Below are 20,302 nucleotides of genomic sequence, written 5' to 3'. Positions count from 1 at the left end.
TTAGTTCACAGCTGCGAAGGGGCAGCGGCGGCAGGCGGCGGGGGCTTGAGCCAGGTTGGGCTCTGGGGCACTGGTGTTAGCTCTGAAAGTTGTGTGTGGTTTGCATCCGCCCCCAGATATTTATGGGTCAGTCTGTGGATGAGTCAGTCGGTCCAGGGGGTCCCGGCCCTGGGGTCCTCAGTGTCCCAAGCAGCTGTTGTAGACAGACTGCAGAGGAAGGGGGCGGCGGCGGCCCGGACACCAGTGGCCCTCGCCCCGCAAGTATCCAGACTGGTACGAGGCTCTCGTGCCCCCAGACTCCAGGCGTCCCAGGCCCGAGCTCGCCCCTCCCCACAACCCCAGGCCCCCGAGTGTCCACTCGCGCTGCCCCCGCAGGCCGGGCACTGGGTCTCGGGGCCGGGGGCGGGGCTCCAGGGCCCCCGGAGGGCGCGGCCGTTCCCCGCGCGCCCCGATTGGGCCGCGCGTGCCGGCCCCGCCCCCGCCCGCCCCCACTAAAAGCCCCGCGGCCGCCGCCGCCCCGCGCAGCGTCTCCGCCTCGGCCGGCGGGGACCTAAAGCAGGAGCGGTCGCGGGGCCGGCCCGGACCCCCAGAGCGAGCGGGAGCGCGCGGGGCGCGGCGAGCCCCGGAGCCCGGCGGGCCGCAGCGATGTTCCCCAAGGAGGCGACGTGGAACATCTCGTTCGCGGGCTGCGGCTTCCTGGGCGTCTACCACGTCGGCGTGGCCTCCTGCCTCCGCGAGCACGCGCCCTTCCTGGTGGCCAACGCCACGCACATCTACGGCGCCTCGGCCGGGGCGCTCACGGCCACGGCGCTGGTCACCGGAGCCTGCCTGGGTGAGCGGGGCCGGGCGGGGGGCCGGCGGGGGTCCTGCCTGGGCGAGCGGAGGCCGGACGGGGCGGGGGGGCTCACCGAGGCCGGGCGGATGCTCTTCGAGAGCGGAGAGTGGCTCCCCGCACCCCCCGTCCCTCCGCTGGGGAAGCTGGCCGGCCGCGGTGCGGTGAGGAGGGGTCTCTGCCCGTGCCCAGGACCCCTGCCGAAGATCCGATCCCGGGAGCGGGCCTGGGGGGCGGGGCCTGGTTTGTTTTGCTCGGAAGCGTCCAGGGATTGGGGTGCGACCGTGCGCGCCTCCGGGACCGAGGCTCCGGGCGCAAAGGCTGGAGGGGCTGACAGGTGCCGCAGGGGTATTTCACCGGGAAGAGAAAGTAACTCGTGGGCGAGACCGTGAGAGCCGGGGGAGGGGCCTCCCCACCCCGGAGCCCGGCAGTGGACTGGATGCCAGCGGTCACCGTGTCCTGGGGCTGGGCTGTTCCAGGCTGCCATGTCCCCGGGGCCCTTATGACGGTGGCCACTTAAGAGCGTTTGGGTCCTGTGGCCTGGTGCCTCCCAGGGGATCTGGAAGAAAAGTCCTAGGGCTCAGGCCCGGCATGGCAAACCCTCCTCACTCCTGTGCCTCCTTGCACACCACCCACTGTGGCCCTGGGTCCTCAAGTGTGGTCAACGGCTGTTTTTTTTGCCCACTCCCTGGGGTGGGAGGTGCTTCTGAGCTCTCCAGCCCGGTGGGCGGGACGGCAGAGGTCTGTGTGCACTGGGATGGGCTCCTCCGCTCACACACACTTCCGGCAGGCGCTCGCTGCTGCTGTTTACGGCACACTGAGTACTCAGGGAGTCCTGGGAATAGTGCCCAGCCCCCAGCCTATTAGGGCAGCCAAGGTGACAGAGCGTCATCAGGTTCTCAAATGCCTTGCCCAGCAGGAGCCTGACCAGGGCTCACCCCTGCCCCCTTCCCATGACCTTTGCCCTGGGGGAGGTGGCGCGGAAGGAGCACAGCTCTCCATCCTTGGGAGCTGGGGGTTCCCCTCCATGGCCCTGCCCCTCCCTCCCTCAGAAGCCTTCAGGCCAGGGGTTCTGTTGTACATCCACACTGGCCTCAGGACACACCTGCCTCCCGTAGCACCTCTTCCTCCCACGCCCGCCCGAGAAGGCTGTTACTCATGAGTGGCCTTGGGGAGCTGCAGTCCCCACAGCATGGCAGGTTCTGGCCCCTCTTCTGACCAGGACAGTGCAATCTGCAGCTCCTCCCCAAGGCCCACCAATTCTGTGACCACTCCTGGGCCCCTGCAATGCCCTGGTGTGAGGCCAGCACCAGGGGCTTCCAAAGAGAGTCTTGGTAGGAGCTGCAGTGGGTCACAATCGGGCTTTCTCAGGGGTGGTGGGACCCCACTCTTTCCAGCCTCATGCCCTCAGGCCTGGATCTGGATCTGGCCAAGTGGGTGAAGGCTAAGGCTGGTCAGGGTTGAATCTCTGCTTTCCCCCTTCCCAGGCTGGGGGCTAGGCCAGGCCAGGCTTAGTGAGTGACTCATGGATCAGGCCAAGAAGTTGGGAAACACCGGGCAGAGGGCAGGCCTTGGCTGCGGCTGTCAGCCCTCCCTGGGTGGTGACCTGCCTCTGTCTCTCCAGGGGCAGCTAACAAAAGTCCCGGTTGTGGTCCAGGCCCCGTGCTGGACACTGGGAATTCTCCAGGGTACATGGAGATGCCATGGCCCCATGGGGGTGCTAAGCCCGGAGGGCTGGCCCCTGTGGCCCCTGACCCTTGACCCTTGGCCCTGCTGACCCAGGCGAGGCAGGTGCCAACATCATCGAGGTGTCTAAGGAAGCCCGGAAGCGGTTCCTGGGTCCACTGCACCCCTCCTTCAACCTGGTAAAGACTATCCGTGGCTGCCTGGTGAAGACCCTGCCTGCTGACAGCCACGAGCGTGCCAGTGGGCGCCTGGGCATCTCCCTGACCCGTGTCTCTGATGGCGAGAACGTCATTATATCCCGGTTCAGCTCCAAGGACGAGCTCATCCAGGTGGGCCCTGCTGGGGCTGCATTGGGGGTGCTCTATGAACCCCAGGCCTCTGCTCACCACCCCTCTCTGTCCGTCTGTCCCTGCCGCACAGGCCAATGTCTGCAGCACCTTCATCCCCGTGTACTGTGGCCTCATCCCTCCCTCCCTCCAGGGCGTAGTGAGTATCCCTCGGCGGCACGTTTCGGGTGACAAGAGTTGGCCACTGTGAGAGCAGTGGGACGAGGCAGTGGGGAAGAGGAAGGCCATGGGGCCAGCCGTACCCCTCTCCCGCAGCCCCTTGCTCCTCCCACGGCCTGTTGCCTCACTTCCCCGAGTTGCCCAACAGCAGGCAGGGCTCAGGGAGACATACTTCCGGTGGCTGTCGCTACCCGCCCCCCCATGCTCTAGCCATCCGCCCAGCGGCCGGGCAGGCCTGTGGCCAATGCCCAGCGCCCAGTGGGTGAAAGGCACAAAGGAAGTAGCCACCGGGTGGGGCCCCGGGTGGCCCAGGGGGCTAGCTAGCTTGGGCCTTGGGCCCCCGCCCCGTGTGACCATGTGTCCTGGTGGCAGCGCTATGTCGATGGCGGCATCTCAGACAACCTGCCACTCTATGAGCTCAAGAACACCATCACCGTGTCCCCCTTTTCGGGGGAGAGTGACATCTGCCCGCAGGACAGCTCCACCAACATCCATGAGCTCCGGGTCACCAACACCAGCATCCAGTTCAACCTGCGTAATTTGTACCGCCTGTCCAAGGCCTTGTTCCCACCGGAGCCTGGGGTGAGTCTGCGGCACACACCGTGAGACCACCCTAGCCTGGGGGGGTCTGCCCTAGCCTGGGGTGAGTGAGGCCTGTGCCCAGGAGGCCGGGTGTGCAGGGCCACTCTTCACCTAGCTTCTGGGAGCGAGGTGCCAGATGGTGTCTCCCGGGGCCGGGGCCAGGTCCACACAGCCGCGGCTTCTTAGGTCGAGAGCTGTGGCCGTTCGGCCTGTCCCCTGGGGCAGCCTGTCGGGCCTGGATCTGAGTTCGCTTGGTAGAGGGGAGGAGTGCCAGGGCCTCCAGGGGGCCGGCCAGGGCAGCTGCCTGCTCTAACTGACCACCCTGCTGCCTCAGGTGCTGCGAGAGATGTGCAAGCAGGGCTACAGAGATGGCCTGCGGTTCCTGAGGCGCAATGGTGCGTGGGTGCCCCTAGCAGGGGCCGTGGGTGGGCTGGGGTGGTGGCTCCGCACTGTTGTCTGGCCTGTGGGGCTGATCATCTGTCTGGGGGGCCCCACCCAGGCCTCCTGAACCGACCCAACCCCCTGCTGGCGCTGCCCCCTGCACACAACCCTCCTCTCAAGGACAACGATGTGGAGGACACCCAGGTGGCCCCAGCAGACGGCCACGGACAGCCGTCCCGGGAGGATCACATCCTGGACCATCTGCCTTCACGGCTCAATGAAGGTGTGTGGAGGCAATGAGGGGGGCTGGGGGCCCTTGGCTTGGGGGATGAAGGTGTGTGGAGGTGGGGCGGGCAGGGAGCTTCCGGGTGGGGGAAGCTGTGGCGCAGAGGGGTCCAGGCCTCGCCAGCCCGAGGTCAGCTGCCCTCCTGCGTCCCACCCCCAGCCCTGCTGGAGGCCTGCATAGAGCCCAAGGACCTGCTGACCACCTTCTCCAACATGTTGCCTGTGCGTTTGGCCACAGCCATGATGGTGCCCTACACTCTGCCGCTGGAGAGTGCCGTGTCCTTCACCATCCGGTGAGGGGACTAGGGGGTTTGGGGCTCAGAGCACTGAGGACCGAACTCTGGGGTCCTCCATGAGTGGTAGGCGCCCTGGAGTAAAGGCCACTGGTTGGGGGAGGCTGCAGAGATGCCATGTCAAGGTTTCCAGAAGCTGGGGCACTGGCGGGGAAGAATGGGCATGCGGGTCGGGGCTGAGCCGCAGACCCTGAGGCCATGCCTCCCATCCCGCGCAGCTTGCTGGAGTGGCTCCCCGACGTCCCCGAGGACATCCGGTGGATGAAGGAGCAGACGGGCAGCCTCTGCCAGTACCTGGTGATGCGCGCCAAGAGGAAGCTGGGAAGCCACCTGCCCTCCAGGTGAGCCCTGCTCCCTGCTGGGTTTACCTGGGGCCCAAAGCGCAGTGGCCTCCGCTCACTGCTCCTGCCCTCCATCCCTCCCCCTGCAGCCTGTCGGAGCAGGTGGAGCTGCGCCGCGCCCGGTCGCTGCCCTCTGTGCCGCTGTCCTGCGCCACCTACAGTGAGGCGCTGCCCAGCTGGATGCGCAACAGCCTGTCGCTGGGGGACGCGCTGGCAAAGTGGGAGGAGTGCCAGCGCCAGCTGCTCCTGGGCCTTTTCTGCACCAACGTGGCCTTCCCGCCGGATGCCCTGCGCATGCGTGCCCCCGCCAGCCACGCCCCCACGCCCCCACAGCTCCCACCCACCTTGCCCCCTTGCTGAAAGCCTTCCCGAGCCCCCTGGGGTCCCGGTGCGGAGGGCGGGGGGGCTCCCCCAGCTTCCCTGCCCCGTGAGGCGGGGCCCTGGGGCGGGCTGAGCTCCCCGCCCCACTCCCGGGCCTCTCTCTACTCCCCCTGCAGGCGTAAGGAGATGGGGCCCCTCACAGCTGCTAGGAGGAGACTGGCTGTCAGCCCCCTCCGCCAGCCACTCCCGCGCTGCGCCGAGTGGGGATGGGTCCAGAGCAGCCCTCCCCTCACCTGTGCCTTAGTCTCCCCCTCAGGCCCCGCCCCAGAAGTGGGGAGGAGGGCGGGGCCGCACCCGCAGGTGCCCCGCAGTCCGCGCAGTATTACTCCTGAGAACTTTGTACCTGCTACTGCCTCCTCTTTTGTCGTGTTTTGCCGAAGAACGTGTGTGAAGAATTATTTATTTTCACCAAAGCGGATGTAATAAATGCCACGGCCCAGCCCTGCCTCCTTCACTTGTGTGTGACTCCCCGGCGCTCGTCTCTCCTCCAGATCGGGCCTTCCGGGGCCCTGCTCTGCTGGGGCTCGGCGTCTGGTCCTGCCAGCCAGGCCCGAGGCCTTCCCCTAAAGGCCCCTGTGTACCTTTTGGCTTCTGGCCCACTTCTCTGGCCAAGGCTGAGGTCTGCCTTGTCCTGAGGTCTGCTGGCCTTTGGGCACAGCTTTACAACAGCCGGCAGAAATACCGGGACCACGACCCTTGCTAAATAAAAACCAAGAAATGTTTACAAAAGGTGGCGTCTGCATCTCCACTCCATGGTGACGCAGGTGTCGGGGGAGGTTGATCTCAGGGTTGGATGGCTATGGAGCTGAGCACGGGTGGACCTAGGAGACAGGGGACCTGCTCCACTTTTGGTCCACCTGCTCCCTGGGCCTCCCCCCTTGCCGTGGCAAAGCTCACTGGCCAGCATACACACCTTCTTGGTCCCCCGCCACCTCCCCACCATCCAGGGTGTGCAGTCTCCAGCCAATACATAGGAGGGGTATGGAATGTTAGGCAAGGTGAGGTCTGACCCCCCCACCCCCAGGAGGCTGGACCTTGTTCTGTGGGAGACACAGTTTCCTGAAAGTGTCCTCTGCTTGGGACAGCCTGAGAGGTTCCAGCTCTTTCTGGGGACCAAAAGGGCCCATGGCTGAGGGGCTTTGGAGCAGAGCCGGGTGACTGACTGGCTGGCTGTCTGGAGCTGTTTGGCCGGACCAAGGTGTCTGGCGGCTGTGGCTGGCGGTGGCAGCAGCCCCTGGCCAACAATAACGGTGGGACTGCAGGACTGGGAGAGCCGGCTGGGCAGGTCCCCTCCCCGAGCGCCTGTGCCAGGAGCCGGCCCCCTCTGGCTCACAAGGTCCTGTCCTGTAGGCCCGACCTATTCTAGTTCAGCAGGATCCCAGGCCCCTGGAGAAGCAGAGGCTTCCAGACCCCTCCACCACCCTCCAGGTGGGTGCAGGGGCTGGGCTGGGGCTGGGCTGGGGCTGGGGAGGGGGCCTTTGGCAAGAGAATGGGTTTTCTCCCCCAACGGGAATGTCCCATGCCAGCCTCACCCAGCTCCTCCTCCCAGCGCTCCTACAAGGGGAACCTGAATCAGGACTGTGTCCCAGAAGGAAACCCTGGGGGGGGGGGCAAGCTGTGGAGGGGGACCGCCTTCTGCCCCCACCCCAACATTATGCCGCTAGTTTAGATACCATTTTGTAATATATTACAAGCTAATTGTTTGACCACGGGAAAGATCAACATTGGCAAGAAAGTAAAGCCCCCCCCCCCCCCAACTCCGGAGAGCCAGTTGAAGATATTTTGGTCTGTCTCCGGCCTGGCTGGGTCTTGCACACACTTTCTGGCGCCTTAAATCCGGATCCTCAGGACAGTCTTACGCTCCTCGCCTTAGCCCTGCTCCGGAAGGGTCCCCAGGCCACCGGGGACATCTCCGCCCGGCCGTGAACTCCGTCCGGCGGGCACTGACGCCGCGGGCGCCGCAGTTCGGGGTCAGGGCGAGGTGTGGGGCGAGAGCCGGGCCGCCGGGGCAGCGCCGAGAGGCGGAGACACAGCGACGGTGGCGGCGGCGGCTCCGCCCGGGCCAGGCCCCCGCCAGGGTCTCAGTTCCTGCAGGGCAGCGGGAACGCTCCGGGCCCGCGCCCCCTGCGCGCCGCAGCCTTTCCAGCCACGGAGTGGCGGGCCGCGCGGCAGGTGGCTCGCAGGTAGGCGCCTCTGGGGGTCCCGCCGCCGCGCCTCCTCCCCGGTGGCTGCGGGGCGCGCGGACCCTCGCGTCTGGCGGGCGGGGACGCCGGGGTCCCCGGGAGCGGAGCGGCGGTGGGCGCCGCGGCTCACCCGCCCGGCCAGCCCTTCTTCCCAGCTCCCCTGGCCCCGCGCCGCACAGCTTCCGGCTGGGATGGATCTCCAGTCCCGGGCGCCCACGAACCGCGGGGGGTGGGGGGGCGCGCCGGGGCGAGGGGACGGCGCGATGGGGGAGACGGCTCTGGCCCCCCAGTCCCGTCCTCCCGCCTTTCCTCAGACCTCCCCCCTTTGGAGATTGCGCCCCGATACCCCGCCGCCCCGGGAGTATATGGGCCGGAGAGAAAAATCAAGGTCCTGGACTGAGAGGAGAGGACCCCAGAATCCCCCAGGCTGGGGAAGTGTCGCCCCACTGGGGGTTCTTTGGGAAATCCGCGACGGGGGGCGTGTGGGAACGACAGGTGGCTCAGATTAGGGGGCGGGGCGCCCCGCAGGGAGGGAGGGCCCGCGAAGTTTCCGCGAAATGGAGGGGGCGAGTCTGGCACAACGCAGGTGCCCAGTGCTTGGGGGAAGGACCATCAAGCCTAGAATCTGCCGTGTTCCTGACCAGGGCCGCAGAAGGTATCGGGGTCCCAGGCTGAGACCCTGCATCGGCACCCCTTGGGGCCCGGGGCCCCGGGGGAGGGCCTGCGGCAGAAGGGGAGGAGCTTACGTCGCCCGCCAGCCGGCTGGAGGCCAGGACCTCTGAGGCCCAGACTCAGGACCTAGTGACTTAGCCGGGATTAGCTGAACGCTCGCTCTCGCTGGCCCAGCCCCGCCACCCAGGTCTCCAGGTGCCCAACTTAAGGACCCGTTCAGCTCTTCCCCCCTCGCTGGCCAGTCCCTCTCCCAAGCTCTCTGCTAGGAGCCCCCAGCTCTTTATTTCCCATCACAAGGTCTTCTACAGCTGCCCCCCCCACATCGAGGTTGCCCTCCCCCCACTCCGCCCCACATCGAGGTCGCCCTCCCCCCCTCCTCCTGCTCTGGCCCCGCCCCCCCCTGCAGCCTCTAGGCCTGGAGCCTGCATCAGTCCCACCCATGACACCCTTTGCCTGCAGCACGACCCCCAGGTGATCGTCCTGCCCCCAGGTCCATCCTCTCTGGACCTCTGCATGCCTTCTCATCTTCCCAGCTGGTGCGAGGAGGCCCCTCTGCTGACTCGCAGGTCCCTGTCACCGGAGCTTGGTCCTCACCTGTGGCCACTCCGCCTTCCCTTCTCTTCCCCCCTCACCTCTCGTGAGCTTTGCTTGGGCCCTAACTCTTCCCTGACTTCGCAGCACGTGATGGCAGAGACCCCCAGCCCCATGGCCAGGCCTGGGGAGCCTGGTGCTGGGGAGGCCCAGGAGGAGGAGGAAGTGGACGAGCGGGACGCTGTGAGGTCAAGGGCAGAGATGCTAGAGCAGGCCCGGGAGCTGTTTCTGCTTTGTGACAAGGACGCCAAGGGCTTCATCACTCGGCATGACCTGCAGGTGAATCCCCAGTCCCGAGAGGCTGCCCCAGCTAGGGGCTGACCTTGGCTGCTCAGCCCTGGCATCCTTGCCCGGCTAGGGTCTGCAGAGCGACCTGCCCCTCACGCCGGAACAGCTAGAGGCCGTTTTCGAAAGCCTGGATCAGGCCCACACAGGCTTCCTCACCGCCCGGGAGTTCGGCCTCGGCCTGGGTGAGCTGAGCCCCTGAGGCCCCTCCCCCCCCTTGCGCATTGAGAGCCCAAGGGCCCATGTGGGGCCCACACCAGACACAGATGGCAGATGTGCCTCTCCGTGGCCTCCCTGTGGAGCACAGACTGCTATCAATACACATGTGCCCCAGAGGAAGCCCCTCATCAGTGCAGCTGACCCTCCTGCTCCTTGACCCCTCACTTCTGTGCCAAACCCAGGTGGGGCTGGGAGCGGGGCTTGCTCCACGCTGGCCCGGGTGTTACCTCCCATTCCTAAACTAAGCTTCAGGCCAGAATAAGGAAGAAAAACAGGAAACTGGGCTCAGAATAAGGACAGGATGTGTGTGTATGTGTGTGTGTGTGGGGGGGGGAGTGGTGGCCAAGCCAGGGTGCTAACACACAGCCTTGGTAATCTCACCTTCCCCTGTCCACAGGGAAGTTTGTGGGGGTGGAGTCAGCCCAGGGCTCACTGCCCTTCCAGGCTCTAGAGGAGACCTTTGAGTCGGGCTGGTCAGATGTGCAAGGCACTGAGGGCTCCCTGGAAGAAGAGGAGGAGGAGAGATTCTGCCAAGCGCTGGAGCAGCTGGGGGTGGCCCCAGTTCTGGGCGAGTGAGTTGGTGCTGACCCGGCTCCCAATTCCCTCCTCTATTGTCATCTCCCCCCCACGTGCTACCTGTCCATGACCCACGTGTCTATTCCAGGTCAGTGGCTCTCTTAGCTGGGAGACACTTGGGAGGGGCTGAGCGTGATTTCCCGCATAATTTGCATTTCAGGGGGCAGCAGACCAGGCTGAGGGAAGAAGGGTAGGCGCTGGGCCCAGCCCTGTGTATATACAAGACACTCCGCCGCCCCACAAGCCCTGTACACACGGACCCTAGGCAGGGACAAAAGCACCCTGGAGAGGGTCACCCTGCAAACGTGGCTGTTCTATCCAGGGCGCAAGTCTCCAGAGAGCTCAGCCTTCGGGATGGGGTCGGGGAGCCCCCGCTTCAGTTTTAGCCCCCGCCCTCCCCCTGCAGGCAGCGAGCGGTGCAGACGCTCTGGACCCGGTTGCAGCGCGAGCGACCCGAGCTGCTGGGCTCCTTCGAGGACGTTCTGATGCGCGCGTCCGCCTGCCTGGAGGAGGCGGCCCGAGAGCGGGACAGCCTGGAGCAGGCGCTGCGGCGGTGAGGGCTGGGGTCAGGGCGAGGCTTGGGGCCAGGTGGCTGGACTTCGGGATGCGGTGAAGGTGGGGTTGGGGTCTGCGTGCCGGTAGGCTCGGGCAGCTGTCTCACTCCCGGTCCCCCGAAGGCGGGAGAGCGAGCACGAGAGGGAGGTGCGGGGTCTGTACGAGGAGATGGAGCAGCAGCTACGCGAGCAGCGCCGGCGCCTGCGGAATCAGGTGGGCGCGAAGCCCCCGCCCCCGGCCCAGCCCCGGCCCAGCCCAATCCCAGGCGCGCGTGTCCCCCTGACTCCGCCCTCCCGGAATTTGTCCCACCCGGCCACACCCCTGGCCCCGGCCCCTCCACCGCCCGCTGAGGCTCAGGGACTCCCCGCGAATCCCAGGAGCTCCCCCGGGAGGAGCGCAGAGGCCTCCTGGAGCTGGAGCTGCAGAACCGCGAGCAGGAGCTGGAGCGTGCGGGCCTGCGACAGCGGGAGGTGAGTGGCCGCCCGCCCGCCCCTGCCGGGGAAGAGTGCGACCCACCCAGCCCAGGCCCCGCCGTCCCCCATGCACTCCCCGGTGTATTTGAGGTCCCCCGTGTCTCAGTGCCCCCGGCCCCGGAATTGCTGGGAGTCGGGGTAAACGCAGCACCCCGAAGAAGAGGTGGAGGGGTCCTCCCCGACTCGGCTGCCCCCTTACTCGCCAGCTGGAGCAGCAGCTGCAGGCCCGGGCCCGCGAGCAGCTGGAGGCACAGGCGCAGAACGCCCAGCTGTGGCTGGCCAACGCGGCGCTGAGAAGTCAGCTGGACGGCGCCCAGGAGCAGCTCCGCAGACTGCAGGGCGAGGCGCAGGGCCGCCGGGAGCAAACCCTACGGTGCCTGGGGGTGGTGGTGGGGGGAGGCCCAGCCCCGCAGCGGCCCGGGAGCGGGTGGGGCCAGACCGCCTTGGGGGCCCGGGCCTGGGGCACTTCCATCCCCTCCATGTCCCATCCCTGCCCTCAGGGCCTGCATGGGCTAGGGCCGTGGGACGCCCCAGGCGCCTCCCTGCACCCCGGTCACCACCTCCCTCCCGCAGAGAGGTGGTCGCAGTCTCGAGGAACATGCAAACAGAGAAGCTCAGTCTCCGGCGGCAACTGGAGCTCCTCAGGTGCGGGAGGGAAAGCAGGTGGCACAGGGGCCGCCGTTCCTGACCACGGCCTCATCGCACTTGGGGGGGTGCTCTGTCCTCCATCCCTCACGCAGCTCCGGCCCGACACCCCTCCTCTGGTCGGAGGGAGAGCAGTGCCCACATGCCCTGCCCCGGAATGCTGCCTCTTGAGAGCTTAGAGCCCACGGACTTCCCTTCCCTAGGGAGCTGAACACCCGGCTACGGGACCAGAGGGACGCCTGTGAGGCCAAGCGGCTGAGCAATGGTCGAAGGAAAGCTCTGGCCATGGCCCGCTTGCCTGGGTCCACCTGCTGCTGCTGCTGCTGCTGCTGCTGCTGGGCTCACCCTCCGAGACGTGGCTCTGGGCCCCTTCCCAGTGTCCACTGACCATCCCCAAGAGACTTGGAGAAGCCGCCCCTTGAAGGTGGTGCGTTGTGGCTAAGTGCTGCCCATCCAGCAGACTGAAGGAACTCACGTAGGAGTGCTGAGTCTCAGGTGCCTTCCTGCTGGTCCTCATCCTGTCCCCATCCCATCAGACCCATCTATGACCAGCAGAAGAACTCCCTCCTCCTAATAAAGTCCACTGACTGCACTGTGACTTCATCGGCTGTGTGTGCGAGAGCCGCGGTGCGCGTGCAGCTCACGCAGGGGGCGTCCATCGACGCCGGAGGCAAGTGGGTGAATTGTGTGTGGTGCAGGTGCCCGGCCCCGTGGTGCTTCCCTGCATGTCTCTGGTCTTCACGACCTCCCTGTCCACTAGAGCTGAAGCCCCATGGAGACCTCTGTGGGAGCAAGGGGACGGAGACCCATTGTCTCACTAGGGAGCCTGCTCCCAGCCTTAGTTGACCTCCCCTCCCCGCACGAGTCCTCACACAGCCCTGGGTGGACCAGCTGGGCACAGGGGAGTTGAGCCGGTCTTGAGCGGGAACTCCAAAGCGGCCAGAAATTGTCCTGCGGCCTGGGACCCAGCTGCCCCACCCCGGCAGCCACCCTCACTGGGAAGCTGGGAGCCGCTGGCCAGAACCGTAACTCTGGGCAAGGAGCTGGGACAAGTGCTGACCACTGTCCACGGAGAGCCACTGGAAATGACTGCAGATTCTGACTGACCCCACCTGGATCTGGGAACGAGCCTGGTGCGCTGGGAGTCCCCTCCCCCTCCTTACTCCCACTGCCGGTTTCCCAGGCCCGCAGGTCAGCAGGCTCTCCCGTTTCCCTCACCCCTTTCCACGCCTGCCAGGACTGATGCCTTCCAGGCTGGACTGGCTCTGGCAGGGACTCCAGGCCTCCGCTTCAGGCCGTCCTCCATATGCACCCAGAGACACCCCACTCCTGCATCTGATCACGCCTCCATACCCTCCCCCAAGGTCAGCATCTGTTCTGTCGACCCTCTGGCCTCCGGGTGGTTCCTGAGGTTCGAGGAGAGAACCGGATCCCAGGCTGGGCCTCGGGGAGAGCCGGGTCATGGACACAGTCCAGAGCCTCTGCTGGGCTGACCGCCGCCGCCTCCATCGCCGCCTCCACCGCCCCCAGCCCAGCTCCTCTGTCCGCCCGCCTCCACAGTCCCGGCTGGCCCCGCAGCGCCCGCGCGGTCTGAAGTCGCCGCAACCGAGCCGCCCGCCTGAGCCGCGCTCTGCTGGGACCTGCCCAGCGCCAGCCGCTGTGGGCGGGGCCCGCGGCTCGTGGGCGGGGCCCGCGGCTCGTGGGCGGGGCCCGCGGCTCGTGGGCGGGGCCCGCGGCTCGTGGGCGGGGCGCATCGCACTCGCAAGCCCCCAGGCCGGCAGTGCAGTCTCCGCGCTCCCAGCCGTCGCCCGCCGGGTCCCCCCAGTCCCCGCCGCGGCCGCCGCCCGGCCGGATTCGGACGCGCGGCCGGTGAGTCTGCCGCCTGGCCAGGCAGGGAGGGGCCGGATGTCCCGGGACCCTGTGTGGCCCGGACCGCGAGGCCCGGCTGCAGGCGCCTGGACGGAGGGCCGGGAGCGCCGGGAAGCCCGGTCCGCCGACCGGCAGCAGCTCCCCCTTCCCGGAGGGAGCCGGACGCGGGGGAGCCGGTGGGCGGAGGGGCACCCGGGGCGGGGCGAGGCGCCTCCTGGGTCTTCGCACAGGCCTGGAGGCCCCTTCGGCCCCAGCTGAGCGCCTTGGTCATTGTCTCTGGACGCCCGTGCCCGTCCCTCCGCCCGGGTGCAGGTGGGCGCGCGGTCGGCTCGCCCGGAGTCACCGCGGTGGCGCGCCGCCGCCTCCCCGGGCCTGGCTGGCGCGGAGTGCGGGGCTTCTGGCCTTGCGGCGCGGGTCTCCCACAGGCCGGGGGCCGGGGTGGGGCAGCCGTGTCCCGGGCCGCAGGAACTATTTCTGGCCGGCGCCTTCCCAGGAGGCTCACATCCGCCAGGCACTCCCGGAAAGAGGGGCCCCTCCTCCGCCGGCCGTCCGCGCGCGGGCCGCGGGGGCTGGGACCTCTCCACCGGCCCAGGGCCAGCCTGCGGGAGCCTGGGGCCTCCAGACCCCCAGCTCCGCGTACGGGTCTGCGTGGCTTGCGGCTACTGCTGCTTGGTGGGGTGAGGGGCAGTGGCGGGTCAGGCAGGAGGGCCCAGGGAGTGGTCCCTCCCCTCCCGGGAGCACACTCCCCAGAAATGTTTTCTGCCCTCCCCACCGAAGCACACACCAAAATACCGGGCCTGGCCTCGCCCCTCCCTGCCGCTGGGAGTGGACGCTGCCTACTCTGGAAGCCCAGCTGGGCCGGATTCAAGGCCAGGGGCGCTGCAAGGAGGGGGTGACAGGATCTTGCCTATCCAACGTGGGCCAGACCTGGGACCTGCCCCTGCCCTTCTAGCAGAGCCTTCTAAGGAACTTCCGGCCACCTGTCTTACAGAGGAGCCTGTCCCCACCAGCAGCCAGGTGAGTGCTGGGTGGGGTGGGTGAAAGTCCTGCCCAGGAGGTGCTGTGCTTGTCTGGAAACGTGGCCTGGGGCGTCCCACTGCCATCTGTGCCCCGGGGCCCTCTCCACCCTCCACAGTGCAGACAGCCCACACCAGAGCAAGCAAGGTGTCCCTGGATGCCCACTAGGGAGGAGCACAGTCTGAATGGTCCTGTCTTGCTGGGGTTGGGGGGGCTGCCCCCCTTTCCAGTAACGAGGACCAGCAGAGGAAGTACCCCGAGGTCTGGGGAGTCTGTTTCTGCCGGACCTCTTCCTCCCTCCCTGGTGAAGGGGAAGGCTGGCCTCCCCTTGAACAAACAGCTAAGGGGCTTCCCTGAGGCCATGTTGCTATGAAGGGGCAGATCCGTGTGTGTCCCAGTGGCCTCCCCCACCAGCCGCCAGTAGGCGCCTGCCCGCCTGTGACGTGGAGCCCTGGGAATGTTGTGGGGGGGGCGGGGGGGGGGCCTGAGTGAGCTCACCCGAGGTGCCTGCTGGGGCTTCCTACCCGGGCTGCCAGCAGGGTGAGTCAGCCGGTAATAGTCGGGGTCCTCCTCGTCTCCCTCATGCCCTGGGCTCTGGTCTCGGAAGCCAGGCCCTTCAGCCTTCCAGGGCCCGGCCTTCAGCTGGGCTGTGGGCAGTAGGCATCCGCTCTGGCTGGGGGTGGGGGAGTGTTGGGGGGTACTGAGCGGGGGAGATGGGGCTCCTGAACTGCTCTCCCAGCAAGCATCCTGGTTCTTGAACACCTTCCCAGGACGTTCATGCAGCCGATGTTTGGCTGGGCTTCAGCCGGGGGCCAGCCCGGGCATCTGTGGCCTCTCCTACTGCCCCCACTGGAGTCTGGCTGAAGCTGCAGTCCCGTCTCAGTGTCGCGGGCTCACCGACATCATCCCCTTGTCTCTCAGCCCCAGGATGGGGGAGTTCAGTGAGAAGGCGACGTGCGGAACTGTCTGCCTCAAGTACCTGCTCTTCACCTTCAACTGCTGCTTCTGGGTGAGGAGTGGGCGCCCCTCCCCCTGCCGCCAGCTGTCCTCCCCTCCTGCCCATCCCTGGTCCCTGAAGGAGCCTTGGCCTGGGGGCTCAGCCCCATCTCTCAGACCTGGGGCCCGAGGTGGTGACTGGCGTGCGCTGCCCACAGCTGGCCGGCCTGGCCGTCATGGCGGTGGGTATCTGGACGCTGGCCCTTAAGAGTGACTACATCAGCTTGCTGGCCTCGGGCACCTATCTGGCCACAGCCTACATCCTGGTGGTGGCTGGCGTCGTCGTCATGGTGACCGGTGTTCTGGGCTGCTGTGCCACCTTCAAGGAACGGCGGAACCTGCTGCGCCTGGTCAGCAGGGTGGTGGGTGGGGGTACCTGAGTGGGGGCCCCCCACCAGGCTGCTGGGGGGGGCCCTGGGGCCCCGATGAGAAAGAAGGGAATGATGGGGGTCAAGGGTGACACTGCAGCCCCTGCTGTGGTCGCTGGTGGGGGTTGGGTGGGCACCCCACTTGTCCAGCCCCAAGTCCCCACATTCCAGCTGGGCCCGCTGAGGGAAGACACCAGCACCACCTGCTGCCTGGAGTCCTCTGTGGCCACTTAGGTTCTGAGGTTGGGGGTCCTGCTCCGTTGTGCCTGGACACTAGGAATCCTCATGGGACGGGGATGTCTGTGCCCAGCCCTACCTGACTGGGTCCCTGTGCCACCCCCCAGTACTTCATCCTGCTCCTTATCATCTTCCTGCTGGAGATCATTGCTGGCGTGCTGGCCTACATCTATTACCAGCAGGTGAGGGCCCGGAGGGACAGGAACCCGGAGGGACACACGTACACACACACAGGGACACACGCACACAGATGTGCCATGTAAGACAAGGACACACAGACACGCACAGACACAACCCCGCCATGCTCTGGAACCGAGCACTGGGCCATCAGGCCCTGGGGATGGGCTGGATCACAGTGGGGAGGATGAGACAGCAGAGATGTACAACCCGCCTGTCGCACCCAGACTGCCCGGCTGGGGAGCTCGCGTGGGGAAGAAAGTGTCCATGGGATCCAGAGCTCCCTCCCTGTCCCCAACTCTGTCCATGGCCGCCTGGTGACTCTCCCAGTCCAGTTCCCCCTCCACCCCCGCAGCCAGCAGCCGGCCCTAACCCTGCTTGGAGGCTTTCCCACACCTTTTCCCCATCTGCACCTGCCTCCACCTGTCCCAACTTGGGGGGTCTGGAACTGTGCAGCTGAACACCGAGCTCAAGGAGAACTTGAAGGACACCATGACCAAGCGGTACCGCCAGCCAGGCCATGAGGGTGTGACCAGTGCCGTGGACAGGCTGCAACAGGAGGTGGGTGGGGGCGTGGTGGGGAGTGTGCGCACCTGCTGGCCTCCCTGAGCCTCCCGGTTGGAGGGGGCGTCCCTGCCTTGGGGGCTCAGCTGCACGGTGTTCCTGCTGTAGTTTCACTGCTGTGGCAGCAACAACTCCCAGGACTGGCGGGACAGCGAGTGGATCCGCTCGGGCCAGGCGGGTGGCCGCATGGTTCCCGACAGCTGCTGCAAGACCGTGGTGCCTGGCTGTGGGCAGCGGGACCATGCGTCCAACATCTACAAGGTGGAGGTAGGCCGGCAGGTGCCTGGACTCCTTGGTGAGAGGCCGAGGAGCTAGGGGCCCAGGGCGTGGGGACGGGACTGGAATCCCCCACCTTCAGTGCCCCTGCCCCTACCCCACCAGGGCGGCTGCATCACCAAGCTGGAGACCTTCATCCAGGAGCACCTGAGGGTCATCGGGGCAGTGGGCGTTGGCATCGCCTGTGTGCAGGTTCGGGAGTGGGGGGGGACAGGCCCCGGTGGGTGAGTGGCGGGGGTGACCCGCGAGGCTGGCGCTGTGTTGCGCTCACGCGGGCTCCGTGGCAGGTCTTCGGCATGGCCTTCACGTGCTGCCTCTACAAGAGCCTGAAGCTGGAGCACTACTGAGCATGCGCGGTCCCGCCGGCTACAGCTCCACCCAACTACTGAGCTCACACTACTGAGGGCTGCGGAGCCGGGCTCCCAGGGTGCTGGTCCTTCCCCACTCCGCCCAGAAGCGTTCTCCAGCCTGTGCACCCACCTACGCCAGTGACCTCTGGGGACCCCTACCCTCAGAGGGACCCGCAAGTGCCTTTCTCCGCAGACCAAAGGCCTGAGACGCGCCCCTGCCACAGCAGGGAAGGAGTACTTCTGCCTGCTCGGGAGGTCTCGGGGTGCTCCCTGCGTTCGGCCAGAGGGGCTGGCCCACTCTAGGGTGCTCTCAGACTCCCAGATACACCCTTGTGCGGTGGTGGGGGCAAATCCAAGGGGGAGCACTGCTGGGTGGGGGCGGCACCAGGGAACACAGGACAGCTCCCAGTAGGCAGTGCCCAGTGCCCACCACTGGACCACAGACCCTTGCCCACTCCCGGGAAAGCTCAGCCAGTCCGTCCTGTGGGTCCTGTGCCTCTGCCCTCCCCAGCCTGGCTTCTGCTGCCCCCAAGCCCCTGCTGGGACTTCCCCACCACTCTCCTCACTCAAACGCCACACGTTCACTGTGCACTGCCCTGCCCCCTTCCCAGAAGCAGGGGCTTTGTGGGTTTTATTCACTGCTGTATCACAAATGCCTAGAACCGCTCATGCCACGTGACAGGCGCTCAATAAACGTTTGTGGAACGGACACGTGAGCTGTTGGTGACAGACCGGGTCCTGGTCCTCAGGGCCATACCCCCTAGCAGGGTGGACAGAATCACCCACCCAGTGCCAGGACAAGGGGCCGGAAGGGCATATCCCAGGGATCCGGGGTAGCCATGTGTGAGCCAAGGACCGAGGGGACTCCATAGAGAGGACGGCTAGTAGCAGGGACGGCTGGCCACAGGCTGAGAAGCAGGAAAACCTTGTCCATTCTGGGACAGAAAGGGGCAGGGCTGGAGCCTCCCAGAGGCAATGAAGGCCTTAGATGCCCTGGGCCTGCTTGTCTCTGGCCTGTGTAGCCGTCAGGGGCTGGGGGAGGCCTCTGGAGCCGACATGAGAGGCCGGAGCTCTGCAGGACCCAGACCCTGGGCAGACCCTGCCTGCCCCTAACCCCTGCAGCAGGTTTGTCCGTGGGCCGTCAGAGGACCCCGTGTCCCATGTCCGGGCAGCAGTGTTTGCTCCGAAGAAGGTGCCCAAGAAACCCGCTTCCCTCTCACCCAACCACACACTCCCACCTACTGCCCGCTGGAGGACACCAGGGCCTGCCGATCAGAGTGGACAGCTGCTGGCCTGAGCCTGAGGTAGAACAGGACAGAAGCCCCCAGCAGAGAGCTCTTCGGTCAAGTCCAGTCCAAGGGAGTCCATGCTAATGGCCAGGGCACTGGGAGCTTAGCGAACCCTGTCACCCCAGAGCCTACCCAGGGCTGGCTGTGGAGGCTGGGCACCGCCCCTTCCCCTCCGCAGGGACTAAGCCAAGGGAAGGAGCCTGCTGAGCTTGGCTGGAGCCAAGAAGCTTCCGGCAGCCAGACCCTCAGGACGAGCCGCCAAGGCCACGGCAGGCGTTCTAGCCAGGCCCCAGAAAAGCACGTGAGGATCTCTGTGCTCAGTCTACAGGGCACCCAGGATCTGGGGGTGGGCACACCCGTGCCCCTTGCATCCCCATCCCCAGTGCTCTTGGTTGGCTCTGCGAGAGCCCACGCTCCAGGAGACCCCCTCTCCCCGCGGAATGGCGGTCAGCTGGCTGGCTCCCCCTCCCCTGGGCAGTGGCAGCCGAGGCCACCCCAAGCAGCTTCAGGCACGAGGCAGGACGCAGAAACGCCAGCGGCGCGGAGCCACACAGAGCCACACGGACGTCAGGACCTCGTCTCGGTTCTGCGAAGACCTTTACTGGACAGCTGCCCGCGGAGCAGAGACACAGGGCCGAGGGCAGGGCCGGCAGGCGGGGTAAGCCTCCCGCGGGGAGCAGGGCGCGGGCGCCAGACCCTCACTTCTCCAGGGGCGCGTAGTTGAGCAGCTTCTCGATCAGGTCCACGTGCGCCAGCAGCATGCGGCGGCAGCAGTAACGCTTCAGGCCAAGCGCGTCCAGGGCATCCCTGCGGCGAGAGGAGCAGCCCTGCTCGTCCAGGCCGACCCGGGGGCACGGGGCGCCCTGCCCGCGGCGTCCGCGCCACGCGTCAGGGACCGACACGTCTCTCCAAGCAGTCACCTTCCTCCCGTCTCTCAAGCCAGCGAGAGTGGTCAGCGCCCCTGCGACCCGGCCGCAGACGCCCTAAAGGCCTCCGGGCACCGCCCGCGGCACCGCTCCGCTGCGCAGCGACGGCGAGGCGGGCAGGGGACGCCGGCTCGGGCAGCTCCCACCCGGGGCATCCAGGGAGAGCGGGTCCCGCCGTCCCCTCGCCCCCGCGCCCCGCCGCAGCCTACCTGCGCCCCGCGGCCCCGACCTCGTCCTCCGCCCCTGCGCCCACGCCGCACAGACCCCGGGCCCCGCCGCCGCCCTGGAGCCCCGCAAGCCCGCACCCGCGCACGCGCCGTCGCCCCGCGCCCCGGCAGGCGAGGACCCCGGGACCCCGGCTCCCCACCCCCGCGCGGCGCGGCGCCTCACCCCTCGGTGTACTCGGCCTGCAGCAGCCCCAGGTAGGCCTCCCACTTGTTGCCGACGATCTTGCCGCAGGTGAAGCAGCGCACCGGGATGATCATGGCGGCGGCGGCAGCGCAGCGCCCGCTCGGCCGGATCTGGCGGCGCTTCCGCCGCGGAGCCGGCCCCGCCTCGGGCGCGCTCACGGCGCGGGGGGAGAGGGCGTCCCGTTCGCCCCGCCCGCGGCCGCCCCCAGACCGCCCCGCCGGCCCCGGGGCCGCCGCCGTTGGCTCCCCGCCGGGCAGAGTTCCCTCCGCGCGGACCGGGGGCTCCGGGGCCCGCGCGGCCGCGGCCGGAGCAGGCGGCGTGCCCCCCGCCCGCAGC

The 20,302-nt window shown here is 67.4% G+C and overlaps 4 protein-coding genes across 9 annotated transcripts; 3 read left to right on the top strand and 1 right to left on the bottom strand.

Moving 5' to 3' along the window:
- The first annotated feature begins 515 nt into the window (after positions 1-515).
- Positions 516-5,726, top strand: PNPLA2 (patatin like phospholipase domain containing 2). The gene is made up of 9 exons (XM_059151933.1): positions 516-832; positions 2,615-2,847; positions 2,939-3,004; positions 3,397-3,606; positions 3,941-4,001; positions 4,106-4,270; positions 4,433-4,565; positions 4,784-4,906; positions 4,996-5,726. The coding sequence occupies exons 1-9, from the start codon at positions 646-648 to the stop codon at positions 5,264-5,266; spliced, it is 1,449 nt and encodes a 482-aa protein (XP_059007916.1). The 5' UTR covers positions 516-645; the 3' UTR covers positions 5,267-5,726.
- An 866-nt stretch (positions 5,727-6,592) lies between these two features.
- CRACR2B (calcium release activated channel regulator 2B) lies at positions 6,593-12,084 on the top strand. Of its 4 annotated transcripts, XM_059152001.1 has the most exons (11): positions 7,331-7,470; positions 8,115-8,337; positions 8,821-9,012; positions 9,092-9,203; positions 9,635-9,809; positions 10,220-10,366; positions 10,491-10,581; positions 10,746-10,838; positions 11,048-11,214; positions 11,415-11,486; positions 11,690-12,084. In XM_059152001.1, exons 3-11 carry the CDS (start codon positions 8,827-8,829, stop codon positions 11,871-11,873), a joined length of 1,227 nt encoding a protein of 408 aa, XP_059007984.1. In that variant the 5' UTR covers positions 7,331-7,470; positions 8,115-8,337; positions 8,821-8,826; the 3' UTR covers positions 11,874-12,084. The 4 variants fall into 4 exon arrangements, with proteins under 4 accessions (XP_059008003.1, XP_059007984.1, XP_059008012.1 ...); XM_059152020.1 differs by lacking the exons at positions 7,331-7,470; positions 8,115-8,337 and adding an exon at positions 6,593-6,715; XM_059152029.1 differs by lacking the exon at positions 10,746-10,838.
- A 1,117-nt stretch (positions 12,085-13,201) lies between these two features.
- CD151 (CD151 molecule (Raph blood group)) lies at positions 13,202-18,049 on the top strand. 3 transcript variants are annotated; one of them, XM_059152168.1, is made up of 9 exons: positions 13,202-13,355; positions 14,133-14,372; positions 15,294-15,381; positions 15,527-15,718; positions 16,081-16,155; positions 16,607-16,711; positions 16,823-16,981; positions 17,096-17,182; positions 17,278-18,049. In XM_059152168.1, exons 3-9 carry the CDS (start codon positions 15,301-15,303, stop codon positions 17,335-17,337), a joined length of 759 nt encoding a protein of 252 aa, XP_059008151.1. In that variant the 5' UTR covers positions 13,202-13,355; positions 14,133-14,372; positions 15,294-15,300; the 3' UTR covers positions 17,338-18,049. The 3 variants fall into 3 exon arrangements, with proteins under 3 accessions (XP_059008151.1, XP_059008166.1, XP_059008158.1); XM_059152183.1 differs by having other exon boundaries at positions 13,232-13,355; positions 14,311-14,372; XM_059152175.1 differs by having other exon boundaries at positions 13,232-13,355; positions 14,308-14,372.
- A 1,147-nt stretch (positions 18,050-19,196) lies between these two features.
- POLR2L (RNA polymerase II, I and III subunit L) lies at positions 19,197-20,104 on the bottom strand. Its single transcript, XM_059152208.1, has 2 exons — positions 19,946-20,104; positions 19,197-19,436 (listed from the first exon to the last, which is right to left on the bottom strand). Exons 1-2 carry the CDS (start codon positions 20,038-20,040, stop codon positions 19,328-19,330), a joined length of 204 nt encoding a protein of 67 aa, XP_059008191.1. The 5' UTR covers positions 20,041-20,104; the 3' UTR covers positions 19,197-19,327.
- Positions 20,105-20,302: the final 198 nt, after the last annotated feature.

Source organism: Mustela lutreola, chromosome 1 (assembly GCF_030435805.1).
Source record: "Mustela lutreola isolate mMusLut2 chromosome 1, mMusLut2.pri, whole genome shotgun sequence".
NCBI classification, from domain to species: Eukaryota; Metazoa; Chordata; class Mammalia; order Carnivora; family Mustelidae; genus Mustela; species Mustela lutreola.
Note: the sequence above shows the minus strand (reverse complement) of the source record. Positions and strands in the feature narration are given on the sequence as shown.

Excerpts from the sequence above, each read along its gene's own strand:
- POLR2L (XM_059152208.1), bottom strand. The coding sequence starts at position 20,040 with ATGATCATCCCGGTGCGCTGCTTCACCTGCGGCAAGATCGTCGGCAAC. Across the intron at positions 19,437-19,945 it reads CAGGCCGAGTACACCGAGGG|GGATGCCCTGGACGCGCTTG; the intron begins GTGAGGCGCCGC and ends CTCTCGCCGCAG.
- CRACR2B (XM_059152020.1), top strand. The coding sequence starts at position 8,827 with ATGGCAGAGACCCCCAGCCCCATGGCCAGGCCTGGGGAGCCTGGTGCT. Across the intron at positions 10,582-10,745 it reads GCCGGCGCCTGCGGAATCAG|GAGCTCCCCCGGGAGGAGCG; the intron begins GTGGGCGCGAAG and ends CGCGAATCCCAG. Across the intron at positions 10,839-11,047 it reads CGGGCCTGCGACAGCGGGAG|CTGGAGCAGCAGCTGCAGGC; the intron begins GTGAGTGGCCGC and ends CTTACTCGCCAG.
- PNPLA2 (XM_059151933.1), top strand. The coding sequence starts at position 646 with ATGTTCCCCAAGGAGGCGACGTGGAACATCTCGTTCGCGGGCTGCGGC. Across the intron at positions 2,848-2,938 it reads CCAAGGACGAGCTCATCCAG|GCCAATGTCTGCAGCACCTT; the intron begins GTGGGCCCTGCT and ends CCTGCCGCACAG. Across the intron at positions 3,607-3,940 it reads TGTTCCCACCGGAGCCTGGG|GTGCTGCGAGAGATGTGCAA; the intron begins GTGAGTCTGCGG and ends CTGCTGCCTCAG.
- CD151 (XM_059152168.1), top strand. The coding sequence starts at position 15,301 with ATGGGGGAGTTCAGTGAGAAGGCGACGTGCGGAACTGTCTGCCTCAAG. Across the intron at positions 15,719-16,080 it reads GGCGGAACCTGCTGCGCCTG|TACTTCATCCTGCTCCTTAT; the intron begins GTCAGCAGGGTG and ends GCCACCCCCCAG. Across the intron at positions 16,156-16,606 it reads CCTACATCTATTACCAGCAG|CTGAACACCGAGCTCAAGGA; the intron begins GTGAGGGCCCGG and ends GGAACTGTGCAG.